Genomic DNA, 13,605 nt, shown 5'->3' with positions numbered 1-13,605 from the left:
GTATGGTAAAGTATAATCACCCTCTTGGGAATAGCGTTACAACATGAAAAAGGATCTTTCTATGTCATCTTTGATGTCCTTGTCTAGCGTGATAATTCACTGCGTTATAGCATCGCGCAATTGTATTTTTCCATTTTCCTTTGCCCTTAAGGGATATGTAACTGTTTGTTCATTTGGTCTAACCTTTTCGTTTGTCTGCTGTTGTCCATACAATTTTTTTTTTTTACTCTTTAAAGGGAATTACATTGCACTACATTAGAAAAGGGTGAAGATTGGCCATTTTATTCCCCAAAACAGGGTTACACCTATATATATGTACAGGTCTACACACTTGCATTCATTTAGACATCTTTTAGCGCCTTTCTTAATAGTATCATAAATCTAGCCCAAATGAAAAAAGTGGGAGTTTTCCTGTTTGTTGTTCTTATCAAAGAAATAATTTCATTGAAAATATGTTCGAGGAGAAAATACCCTAACGTGGAAAACGGGGTGTACCAGCTGGACAACCGAGGGAGGCCGATCAAAATTGTGGATGTGAATTACCACCATGTGTGGGAACTACCAAAGGGGGGAAGTGTTAATTCTTACACAGTTGTTAAAAAAAATGGAAAGGTTAAAAAGTTTAGCGAAGGAACAAACATAATTTATGGAACCACAAAAAAGGTCAACGGGGGACGGGGCAGTGAAGGGGAAGAAGAGGAGGACGAGGCTGCTGATGAAAATAAAATAAAAAAGGAAATTGCAAAGAGGAAAAAATTGAATAATATAAAAAATGTGTCTAATGTAGCTAAAAATGAAAAAGATGTGGAAGAGAAAAAAAAAGAAAAAAAAAAACTGCAAGTGCCTCGTGCCATGCATATAACAGCGGAAGATGTCCCGGAGGAGGAACAGGCGAACGAGGAAGAGGGGTAATACGAATTTTCAAAAATTTCACAAAAGGAAATTCATAATCATTTGATGACAAATGTTAACTCAGGAGTTAACATGAGTTTGCATTGTGTTTGACCTGAGGGAAAAAATTTCCAAAGCGGACAACGCGGAACTCCTCCTGCAAGGACGCGTGAATGAAGTTCTTGCATTGTGTAGAACAGATTATCCTACAGTTTAAAAAAAAAACGTGCTCCCTTTTCTTTTACATTTTTACGTTATCATTATTTTTTTTTTTAATAATTTTGAAGATATGGCAGTATAGCAAAAGAATTAGGAGGTACATAAAAGGGGGCACAAAAAGCGCGCATGACTACGCATGTTTGCGTGTCTACTCGTTTCGCTGTTCTGCGGGACGCGCATTGCAATTGTTAATGGAGATTGATTCGTGGATTGCTTTATTCTACCTCATCTTTTTTCATCCCATTTTATTGACGTTATATTTGCAGCTAAGATAAAGGAAAATTTGGAGAGGTTATTCAATCAGGGGAAGAAAACAAAAATGATAGAAAAATAAAATAAATTTACACATGTGTAACGAATAGATTGAGTTACACTAGACAGTATATCGTTGTGTTTTCCTTTTCAGCCATTACGAGGAAAGCAAAGCCCCATCTTCCTTGAGTGCCGATTTGTTAGACGTTAAAATTCCGACCAGTTTGGAAAAGTTGTTGATGGACGATTTGGAAGAGGGGAAATGGCTCTCTAAAAAGGCTGTTCACGATAAAATATGTTTGCGGGATTACTCCAAACAGTGTCCTTCTTTATGGGAGAAAGTATCAGAAACGCAGTGCATCTCGCCCAAGTGAGGGGATAATAAAATGGGACGACAAAAAATATGTGTGATTGGGCGTGCACATTTGTGTTATGAACAAGGGAAAAACTTCCCCATTGGGTACATACATATGATATATCCATTTTTATCTGTCATTTTTTCCCCCTCTTCTGTGAAAGGGACTACGCAGGGCCCTGCTCGCACCTGATGACTTTTGAACCCATGAACGCAAAGGAGAAAAGTCTCATAGGAATGGACTGTAAAGGTGAATCATTAAAAGGAAAGAATCTAAAATTTGCACATATATTGGTGAAAAGTTAGCCATATTGATGATCTTTTTCTTTTCTTTTTTTATTGAAGTAAATTGGTTGTGCCTTAATGAGTTGTGCGGAAATAGCGGACGGGATTACTCACAGGATTGTCCAGAGAATTGGACGTACACCGGAAAATGCGAGGCTCCAGAGTAGGCTTAAAAAAGGGAAAGGAAAAAAATGCATAGGGAGAAACAAATATGATAGCAGTTACTACCGTTGATTATAGATACCAATGAATTTTGCATTTATTTTTGTTTTCCCCTTTTTTGAAGAAACTATTCCGGAGGATGCAACAAGACGATGGTAAACGGATTGGCTGTTTTCATGCATGTAGAAATATGAACTATTGGTTCTTATGGCCTGACTTAGGTGGACATAAATTGTTCGTTGAACTGCCACTTCTTTGTAGGATTTTGGGGTCTTCACAAAAAAGGAGAAGGAGGAGTTTTCGTCCGGTATTTTCAAGATTCTATAAAATGGGGGCAAACATAGGACCCTTTTCTGTGTTTAGTACTGTGTTTTATTGAGTTACATTTTTTCTTTTTAATTTTCTCATTTTTGTGCAGCTTGTAAAGTGGTAAGCTAGGACTTCCCCAACTGATGAAGATGATACACGTAGAACAGATTTATGCGCCAAGGGGGAGAAAAAGAAATACTCACGAAAATGCCTTACACACTTTTGAAAACATTTAAATGTTAAATTTTTCTTTTATAACTACTTTGAATACGAATGCATAGGTGTGGCCTTGCAAAGAAGAGACATGCGGTGAGTTCGTTCGAGGGGGAAATTGAAAATAGCTCCTCTGTGTGTGCAAATATACACAGCGTGATGACAACATTGTTGGTTACTAATGGGATGTGCGCTAAACGGGTGGCACTCCACAGATGGGTTCATAAATCCCGCAGGAAGTGCCAAAATGATGTTTAATTTAAAAAATGCATTTTTATTCCCCCATTCCCACCCACTTTGCAGAAAGGGATTACTCAATAACGTGTCCTAAAGGTTAAAAAAGGGAAAAAATCCAAATAATAATTTTGCCAAAATAGGTGTATCACAATTTTCCCATTTTTATGTCTTTCCAAAAAACATGCATGAATTTACGACAGGCTGGTCCTACAATGCGAGCAAGGATACCTGCAACAGTAGCCACGGTTTCGAAGGGCTGATTTCGAAGGAGGAAATGGAAGCCATAAGCAACATGTCTTACCACGTAAGGATAAAATGGAGTGCCCCAATCGAGTTTAAAATGTGCTAATATTGTAATGGTCTTAAGGTGGGAAACCTGCCACTTCTACTAAACAGTTACCCAAATTTGACAATTCTAATAAGCTGCCATGACGGATGACAATACAACCCTGCCAACCTTCGTAGCAAAGAGTAGCCTTTTCCACGAAGTACGGAATCGTCTGGCCATGCAAGAACAAGTGCACCCTTGGCTACGACCTCTATGACTGCCCCCGAGGATGGATCAACCTGATGAATTCAGGAGTTTGTAAAGCCCCAGATGATTACATCCCCCCGGCTAGCTGTCCTCGTATAACCCATTTTGACTATATGAGCATAAATGAAAAGGAGGCATTTAGCAGGAAGTGCCATGTTAAGTGGCTATGCGTTGAAAATTCACAGAGAGATTATTCCAAGTGTCCCAAATATTTTGACTACGGAACTGAAGGAAATGATAAAGGGCTGTGTATTCCAAATGAGAAATATAAAGGGCCATGTAAAGAAGCACAAGATATACTCTCCTTAAATCTGGAGCAAAAATATAATTTTGAAGAAACTTGTGAAGCTCAGTTTCCTAATATGCGGAGCGAAGATATTCCTCAAGCGAATGAGGATGTTATCGACCCCACTACGATGGAAAAACTACTCAAGGGAACAGACACCACGGATAAGGGAATTACCTTGGAGTAGTTTCTACGAGTATGGACAGGTAAATTCATATGGGTACACACACGTGCACATATTCAATTGGGGGTTCCCCATTTTGAGTTAATTTAAAAAAGTTAAAATATTTTTCACATTAATTTTATTGAAGGTACAAAAATGGGAAGTAAAAAGGGGGACAAGATAAACAAAAATGATACACACAAAAAAAAAAAAAGAAATGAAAAAGAACAAAGAACAAAGGAGCGATGTTGGGGCAAATATAATGTCACTACGAAGCTCGCTTTTAACTCAAATTGAAGTCAATAACGAAACGTAGTTCTTTGATAAAGGTGCGTTAAGACGCATTATTTTGCAACAATAGCAGCCGATGGGAACCTTTAAACCTTCCAAAATGGTTTTCTCAATAGGCTACGAAAAAAGTCATTTTTTTCTGATGGCAACAACTTTTACGTTATTTTCATCTGGTTTGAAGCGTTAGCCTGGAAGAGAACCCACGTTTCTGCTTCTTTTGTGTTAGAAACTTATCTGTTCCTCCAAAAGTGGAATATTTAACAGTTTTTTTTGGGGGGGGCAGAAAATACAAAAAGTAAAACGTGGTTATATGTTAGTCCCTTTATATGTCTACCGATTTGTGTGAAGTTTAATTATTTCCCTTTATTTAGGATCCACCCTTTCGTGTGGCAACCGTTGGCGCTAGGTATGAACCCGTTTTACTTGCATGCCATTCAAGGGGGGAAGCATCCTTCAGGGGGGTAAAATAATTTCCCGAATTCTGCCTATTGCGCAAATATATTCCAGGCAGACGAAAAACGGTTTTCCTTATGAGGCTTCACTTTTTCAGTCTCTCCAAATTTGGGGGAATTGTCTTCCTATACTTGAGGGAGAACTCCAAAACCTTTTTGTGAACCCTTTCCCTGAGATTTTCATCCGGTATGTGGTCGAGAATTTCATTAACGAAGGCTTTCATCATCATTTGTCTGGCAATTTTTTCAGATATTCCTCTTGTCATTAAAGAAAAAATGGGTTCTTCCTCTAAATCGCTAATAGTTGCTCCATGGTTTGCACATTCAATATCACTTGGAATAATTTCCAGAGTTGGTATAGCAACGGCACTGGCTCCAAAATTTAGTAGTACCGACCTGCAGAGGGTATTTAACTTGGCCTTTATTGCATCTCGTTCAATTCGCCCTCTGCTCCTCCAAACGGCATGGCCTTTATCAGATACTAGAAATTTGAACAACTGATTTGTTTCCATATTAGGGTGTTCATGGTGAAACATTTCATACTGACTAATGTTTTGTTTATCCTCTAGTAAGGATAATCCGTAACTTTCTTGTTTACATCCTTTTTCCCCTTCAACTTGTAAATTTACTCTTGTTGATAGGCTACCCAGAAGTACATCTGCGAATTTGTAATTTGCCTTGAATCCATTTTTTACTGAAACGTTGTGAAAGTACCACACATTTTTACCTAATTCTTGGGATAACGTGTGCTTGACGTTTGATTTTTCTTCCATGGCTATTCTGGAGAATGCGTTTACGAGGCCTCCATTATTCTGGTTTAACGATATGTGCGATTCGTGGATGTTTATTTTGCTATTCCCTTTGACGTAAACGACGAGTCTGGGGGTGGTCACTGGGTTGTGCATATAATTGGTTAGTTCTTTTTGTGTGTACTTCTTTTCGCTTTGTAAAATTGGTTGTGTGTTTTCTTTTGCTTTGGGTGATGCGTGGTGGGCATCTTCCCCACCGTTAACGTAGTTGTCATGTTGTTCTTTTGTGGTCGATTTATTTGTTGCTTGGACGGATTCGTCCTCTGGCGAACTTTCATACACTGAGTAGTCTCCCTCCTTGGTACTCGCTTGATCGTCTTCATTCTTCGACGTCTGGATGAATATGACGTGAATAAACTTGTCACTTAAGTCGATGTCTTTATCTAGGTAAACCACAGCGCAATCTTTTATTGAGGCTAAATTTAGGGCGGAAAATTTGGCCATACCAAAGTCACTCTTCCTGTAATCATAAATGGGATAATCGTTATCGAATTTTCTGGACTGCTTTCCAATCTGACCCCTCACAAAAGGTTGCGTATTTTTTTTGTACCAATTGGAATGTTCGGGAATGTAATACAACTCTTTGTTAATTAAATATTCCACTTCAGGATCTTTGACGTTAAAAAAGCTACCCACAAATATTTTGCTTTTTTTCGTTTGTTCATTCTGGTTGATAGTGCTGGAAGGTTCAACTGAGTTCTGTTCACCTTCATTCTTTGCATCTGCCTGCTTCAGTTCATTGTCTAAGTTTTTCAAGATGGCTATATCATCGGACAGGTGTTCATCCACTATTCCGTCGCGAACGACTAAAGTGTAGAAAGCGTCTTTGCGTTTGGCAGAATTGGCACAATTGACATAATTGGCATGATTTATGTCCTCGTTTAGCCCCCTGGGGGGGTTGCCTCTTGGCTTCCTATCATCACCGGTGGAGTCACTTAACTCAGCACTGTTCTGGTCACTCGCGTCTGCTTCGCTGCAAATTTGCTCATTCGGATTTGCAAAAAGTCTTCCATCGGGGGGGAATTCTCCCTGTTCAGGGTCAGTTGAATCTGATTTATTCCTATGGGGATCCTCCTGGTGAGCACTTTTCCCACTGCGGAAGGCTACCTCATCGATTTTCATCTTATAATTTGTTAGTTCTTCTTTCGAGATTTTCCTCAAACTTATGCTGTTATTAAAATTCTGTTTGTAGAATTTTTTTAGATTTACTTGTTGCCTCCAGGCTTCCAATTTTCGGTTGGGAGTTGGAACATCAGCGAAAGCACTTTTTCCCGAATTTTGTAAAATTTTCCACATACAATATTTGGGATCATCAATATTTAGGTAAATTTTCGGGATGGGTACGCTGTTCGAATTTTCTACTATTTCTCCTTTCTCGTCATACTTCCACAAATTGATAAATTCTGTGTCTTCTAAAATGTTTTGATTATATTCTTCTTTGAAGACTTGAATTTGGTCATCAAAGAGGTTTCTCGTGTGGGTTAAACTCCGCGAAATTTCTTCGTCCATTGGGTCTTTTTCGTTTTTCTCCAATTGATTAGGGGTACTTTTCTGGGGTTCTGCCACACTGGGGGTATCATTTTGAGTGCTGTTACTGCGTTTCATTTGTAACTCAGATTCGGGGATATCCACAGGAATCTGGTCATCAGTAGGTTTCTTTCCATAATGAAGGGGGGGGTTATTCCCTTCTGGAGAACATTCCGCCTTATTTGAATTCTTTTCATTCCTTTGTATTAGCTTCTCCTTTAGTTGGTCAAATTTGTTAATTAGATAATCCGTTTCTATGGCAGTTTTATCGCGTATCAGTATTTGCAGTGTGTGTAAATTTAGGAGAAAGTTCAAATTGGGGAAAAAATGTTGATTGTAGGAGGAAGATATCAGCATTAAGTCGTTAAAAAATATATTTCTCTTAACATCGGTTGGTGTGTTGAACGAATATATTTTGTTTCTTTCTTTTCCGAATGTGTCGATATTACGGGCAGTGAACCCACTAGTGGTTAGCGCGTTAATAGGAGAATTATTGTAACACTTTGGAGAGTTAAAATTCGATGGCACATATTTCGATTCGGTAGAAATGTCTTCTTCGTAGGTTTCTAATTTGGGGATATAATATTTATATGTATAGAAGTCCCTTTTTAAATTAATTGGGTGTGTGTATATAAAATTATACTTGTATGTTAAGTAGGGTTTTTTTTTTTTTTGCCACTCCTCCATTTCGATTAGTTCATTGTTTTTAATAAAATTGTCTACGCTGCCTATGTTTTCATATTCCGTGTTGTGCATGTTGGATAGGTAGTCATACATTAAAGTCTTGTTGTACTTTTTCTCATCGTTCCGTAGGTACCAATCGTTCATGGTGATATTTGAGACAGTTCTTTGGTGGTTTTCTGTAATTTCTTCCTCACCATCTTCTTCTTCTTCTTCCACTTCGGGGGTAAATTTTTCATACAATTCTTCATACTTTCGTAGGCGCCTTTTGAAGTTCCTGCGTTTGTTTGTGTCTTCTTTCTGGGTAGATAGGTTAATAAAAAATGGTTTTGAAATTTGCGGGATGGGGGTTCCACCGCTATTAGTAGGTCTTCTTCTTAGTTTGGACACGTCCGTGTTTTTATAGCCCCCCCCGTGTGTTCCATTTTGTGTTCGACTGGCATTACCTCCATTTTGATCACCTTCAGCTGTGTCATTGGAAGAACGCTGTTTACTTGGTCTAGCAAAGCTGCTTCCGAAATGGATGGCATAAAGTTTTCTTCTTACTTTGTTCTTGTTCCACTCGCGGCCTGCCGTATAGAGCACGCTTCCTCCCCCTTTGGGGACGTTATTAAAAGTGCAGTTGTAATATTGGGGCTTTAGTTTTGCGCTTCCGTGTGACTTTGCCTCCGTCCTAAGACTAGCGGTACTAACGTGGGCATCATCAAAACATCTGCATTCCGCATAATGGAATAAATTCACCACATTACTACTTAGCAGGAGGAGAACCAGAACACAGCTCCCTATGATGGCTTTAGGCATAGTTCCCTTTACGTATGTGAATAAACTGCATTTTTATAAAAAGGGGTAAAATTCTTAAGTTAAAAGTGGTTACCCTTGAATGGTGTTAACATTGTCCCTTCCTCTTTTGAAGTACACTAATTTGTGTAATAAAATGGGGGAGGGAAAAAAAGATCAATTAACATGACAAACATGTAGCTTCAATCATTTTGAGGCGAATGGCAAATTTCATTTTATATACACAAATGAGGCGCAACTTCGAATAAGCCGGATTTATAGGCATAATTGTATGAATGAGAATTCGCTGCCCCCCACTTTTGCGACTTTTTCTCCCATTTTATTTGCAGAAGCGATTGAACATGCGCAGTTACATAAATACTTGTTGCGAATTGTATTATAAAAAAAATTATTTTCACAAAAATTAGCACTTTTGCAAAGGGAAGGCTATGCACGGGGAGAAGGAAAAAGTGAGGCGAAAGAATTAGGAACCAATTTGCATTTTCCACTTTATAAAACAAACGTGACAAAGGAAACGCTTAAAAAAAAAGTAGTCTAACACGTTAGCAGTTCTCCCTTTAAGAAGTTGTTTCAAGTGATAGAAGCAAACCATTTGAGCGGTTCACATGGAAGGAAGAGGTACGGGTAAATGTGTTCAAAAGTGGAAATTAAAATTTTACGAATTGCAATATGCACTGTTAAATAATTTAAAGAAAAGAGGGAGGGATGAAATATATGTGCTTTTTTATGCAAAATTTTGCACGTTTTCCTAACATATTATGCGCACAGCTTTGAAGTGTGGAAACGAAATGAGAGATGGTCTACTGTTCAAATGAATACACACATTAGGAGGAAAGTGTTCCAATGACGCGTTCGTAGTTTTTTTTTTTTTTTTTTTTTTTTTTTTGCATCAATGGGAGAAGGGGAAAATATGCCGATGAAAAGTCCCCATTTTATAAAAGCCTTAATATCTAGTTTAACCTTTAATGTGCGTGGAGAAGAGTGTATTTTTATGCACAGTTTTAAGGAACAGTTAAGTGGTCTTGTTGCTTTTCTATAAGGTCGCTACTATTGTGATAGAATAAATGGAAGTCTACGTGCGCATATACACCGGTTTTATTGTGCATTGTTCTTCTTTTACCTTCCCGTCTATTCCTTTTTTATTTTTCAATTCATTATGGGTAAAAGAAGGGCGCAGTACCAATGTACGATGTCCCTGAAGATCAAATTAAAAGGGTGAAAAATAAAAGGAATACAGTTCTTTATATCCTGCGAGGGGGGTGGTAACTCTCGTTTGACTTGCGTACTTCATTACAAGCAACCTAATGTGATGGTACTTGCAGTAATTTATTTCGCTCAAAAGGAAAACACACGTAATTGGCGCACCGCAGAAAAATGCGCCTACATATACGAATGAGCAATTACAGCTGATCGTTCATTTGTAAAATACTATACCATTTGCACAAACTGAAAGGACAGCACAACATGATTCGATAATTTTTAATATTTATGTTTTGTGAACCCTTTAAAGGAGATTCAAATGTTATAAATTCGTCCCCGTTATTTCAATTTTTGCCACAACATAATGGCGAATAATTTGCGAGTACGTACATGCATATCTATACCTTCTTTTTTTTTCGAATGTTAATTTTTAAAAGGATAAATTTTTAAAAGATTTTTTTCAAATTTTTCGCAAAAGGAGATAAGAAATTTGTCCTCTGTGAATAATTTTATACGATAGGAAAAGCTTGAAACTACGCGTAAAATTCCAAACGTGTAGCGTTAGCGCATCTGTTGTGTGAAAAAATGTCAAGGATGTAATGGGTGCGGTAAGTAAAATTTACTTGGTGAGCACGGATGGCTGAGTGGTCTAAAGCGTCAGACTCAAGATCTGATGAACGTAAGTTCGCATGGGTTCGAACCCCATTCCGTGCAACAAAAAAAATAAAAGTTATATATATATAATATATATTATAATTTAATAATATATATATATGATTATGATATATTTTTACTTTATTCAAACGGATTATAATTTAACACGATGTAGTAAAATAATAAAACCCACATACGAAAGAAAAATGCGGAAAATGATATTAAATCTGAAAATTTTTTTTTTAAGGTGATTTTGAAGAATTCTATGAAATCTCCCTTTTAATTGCAGAACATTCGCAGGAACGTAGTGTTATTTAAAAGAAGCGCTTAAATATACTATTAAGGCCGCTTGAAGGAAAATGTAGTAAAAACTACATCGATGATAACGGTCCGGCACAGAGAAAATGCTATGTTCCTTTCCCATATTTTCTATGCATCTTTGTTGTGCACATTTTATGGGAAGAAATGGACCAATATAAATTCGAACAATACTTACACTTTTCAATTGGATTGCGCGATCTACTTATAATTCGTAAATCAGTATGATGCGCGATTGGACAGAAAACGCTTACATAAAGTGGTCTTAAAACTTATTGCACCAGTGTTTATTGTTTTAAGGGAATTTCAGTGGGATGTTCAATTTTACCAAATCTGTTTTCGATTGAAAAGCTATGTTATTATCTATGTGACAATGCCTTATCCGTTGATGAAGCTACACCACATCATGGTGTTATGCAGATAGTCATGGACACAGCAGAAGGGTATTCTCAGAGGCAGTACATATAACAAATAAAACCAAAAAAGTGTTAACGTATATTAATCTTCCTGTTAGCTAGGAGCTGTGTCGCATTTAATGTTGTTGTTTGAGAAAAACACCATAACAGAACGTTCGTTGCGATAAGGCTTATATGCAGTATATATACTTCTAACAGGAAAACGCTTCTTTAAATTCGCTCATCGTCATTTCATCCATGTTCGGGAACGCAAATATGCTTCCGTAAGGTTATATATATTTGAGATTTTTTTTTTTTTATTTTCTCCATTTCATATATTTTCAACTTGGTTACATATTAGTAAAAGATGTAAATAATACTTTCCCCGTAGGATAAATTACCTAAATAGGTAAAATGAAAGGAAGGGGGAAGAGGTGAAAAAGCATATAGGTAAAAAATTATACTTGATAAATATGAACCCGGGGGAAGAATTAAAGCATATTTGAAAAGGTTAGAAAAAAAAGAAAAAAAAAATTTATCTTGCTTTTTTTATGCGTTACTGTGCTCAGCACTTTGCGTCAACCGGGAGTCGAACCCGGGTCACCTGCTTGGAAGGCAGGTATCATGGCCGTTAGACTATTGACGCGATGTTATAAGATCTTTTCAAATTTGCTATATTTGTTCAAACTTCATGATGAGCTCATTCTCTCCTCTGCTTTCTGTATTGCAATGGGGGGTATGCACCAAAACGAGCGCAGAGTAAGCGCTGCTTGATCGACACCCTATAAATTAAAAAAGTCAATTTTTTTCATCTTATATGATTAGATGGGCATATTCATTACAGTATGTTTATCCTTGTCAATGCGCTATTTTTTACATTCACGAGATTTCTCAGGATGAATTCCGAAAATTTGTTTTGCCAAAATTTATACGCTTCACCGTCAGGCCAACTGGTGGTATAACGCATTTTGTTCTACATTGTTCGTAAAGACTAAAATGCAGAAAAAAAATTGACGGAGAGGAGGAAGAAGTATGGACTTCACATTCAATAGTTAGCAATTCAACAAATATGCATTCTTTGTACGTGCATGTTCATATATATGTAATGATATTGAGCTCATTCCTTTTTATGAATTTTTCCCATGCGGTCCTATTAAAGAAGCATCTCTTAGCACCTCTACATGGTGATATAGCGTTCATGTGGAAAAGGGGAAACGGAAAGGCAAAATGCGGGGGTGAATCCTTTATAACAGGAAAACGCATTAACAATAATTCCGATTTGTTAATAACATAAAATTAGCATCCCCTTTTGGCATTCCCCATCCGTTATATCATCAAACATAAAGATAAATGCGCTTTTGCAGACACATGCTAATGTTGAAGTTCAGATGCGTATACATGTTCGAATGTACACTTACGAGCCTTTTGTTTATATAAAAATTTTCAATAAAGCATAAAGAAAAAAAGGACAAAGTAAAAGCAGCAGTAATGAAGGTGAAATAAGATGATGATGGTTGATTTACCCCCAATTTGGCTAACCTCCAAAGGTGAATGCGCTTTTTATGATTTGTCCTACGGTCTATGACTTCATAAAATAACAAAATGATGAAGAGATAAGCAAACATAGATATTGACAAAAACTTATTTTCTGAACAATAACCCCCTTTCAAATGGCAGTTTTTTATGTGAATTGTGATTTTGTATCTAATTAGATGCGCACATGTTTAATGCAGTAGGGGTGGTGGATTGCTTCCTATTCTTTGCATCCATTAAGACGGTAATATATCATTTTTTGTTTTTAAATAGTCCGGAAAATTCCATCAATTGTGACACGTTCATAATAAATGCTGGAAAAAAATTAACGCGTTGGAAAAGCTGTCTACTATTTGTAGATAAGATTAAAGCCCTATATTCAAACGGGTTAAATGATTAGCATAAAAAAAATTATTTGATAGAAACGATTACCCTTTTTTTTTTTTTTTCTTTTTTTTCTTTTCTGATTATAATCACCTTCTTTTCTATTTTGCAAAGGTTCAACGGACGGGATGCAGAAAATGTAAATTCTAATCATACTGCATCCTTTTTTATAACGCGCGCGCGCTTTAGTTTGTAGTTTGGCTTATACACACATGGAAGGAAAGAGAACAGGAAATTTTTAAAATTTCTCCTTTTGCTTAATTTTTTCCACTTAGACATACTAATGGGGACTGAGGAAAATTGCCTTTTCTTCACACCTTGAAAGCATATATAGCGTACTTTCAGGTCCGCCATTCTGAAAGTGATTAACTGTTATGTTATACAAAAATGTCAGCTACTTTTATCATTTAAATTTAAACCTTTTTTATGGAACATGGACACACAGGCTTCACATACATATGGTGTTATATAGTACCTATTTCAACAGATACGCATACGTGTGTGTGCATTTTTATCTTAAAAAATGGCAACCTTTTCGTGTAATTTCTAAATTATGCATTTTAATAATGGTAATAATAACATTGCCATTTTTCCTATTAATTAGGGACGTTGTAAACGAGAGGGGCAGTAAGCCCGCGTTTGTTCCTTTTTTTAAA

At 36.9% G+C, this 13,605-nt stretch overlaps 2 protein-coding genes and 2 non-coding genes across 4 annotated transcripts; 2 read left to right on the top strand and 2 right to left on the bottom strand.

The window, feature by feature from the left end:
• Positions 1 to 43: 43 nt before the first annotated feature.
• Positions 44 to 3,931, top strand: PCOAH_00023560 (Uncharacterized protein; the record flags this gene model as incomplete). The annotated part of the gene is made up of 13 exons (XM_020059161.1): positions 44 to 189; positions 237 to 315; positions 346 to 908; positions 1,179 to 1,207; positions 1,377 to 1,401; positions 1,517 to 1,732; positions 1,882 to 1,967; positions 2,063 to 2,165; positions 2,289 to 2,319; positions 2,426 to 2,471; positions 2,990 to 3,019; positions 3,124 to 3,227; positions 3,389 to 3,931. The coding sequence occupies 13 exons, from the start codon at positions 44 to 46 to the stop codon at positions 3,929 to 3,931; spliced, it is 2,001 nt and encodes a 666-aa protein (XP_019914843.1).
• Positions 3,932 to 4,736: 805 nt separating this feature from the next.
• Positions 4,737 to 8,468, bottom strand: PCOAH_00023550 (Uncharacterized protein; the record flags this gene model as incomplete). Its single annotated transcript, XM_020059160.1, has 1 exon — positions 4,737 to 8,468. One exon carries the CDS (start codon positions 8,466 to 8,468, stop codon positions 4,737 to 4,739), a length of 3,732 nt encoding a protein of 1,243 aa, XP_019914765.1.
• Positions 8,469 to 10,295: 1,827 nt separating this feature from the next.
• Leu_CAA lies at positions 10,296 to 10,379 on the top strand (the record flags this gene model as incomplete). The annotated part of the gene is made up of 1 exon: positions 10,296 to 10,379. It is a non-coding gene; the product is annotated as a tRNA-Leu (tRNA).
• Positions 10,380 to 11,606: 1,227 nt separating this feature from the next.
• Gly_TCC lies at positions 11,607 to 11,678 on the bottom strand (the record flags this gene model as incomplete). Its single annotated transcript has 1 exon — positions 11,607 to 11,678. It is a non-coding gene; the product is annotated as a tRNA-Gly (tRNA).
• Between the last annotated feature and the right edge of the window lie 1,927 nt (positions 11,679 to 13,605).

The sequence above is a fragment of the Plasmodium coatneyi genome, chromosome 9 (genome assembly GCF_001680005.1).
Source record: "Plasmodium coatneyi strain Hackeri chromosome 9, complete sequence".
Taxonomy (NCBI): Eukaryota; Apicomplexa; class Aconoidasida; order Haemosporida; family Plasmodiidae; genus Plasmodium; species Plasmodium coatneyi.
Note: the sequence above shows the minus strand (reverse complement) of the source record. Positions and strands in the feature narration are given on the sequence as shown.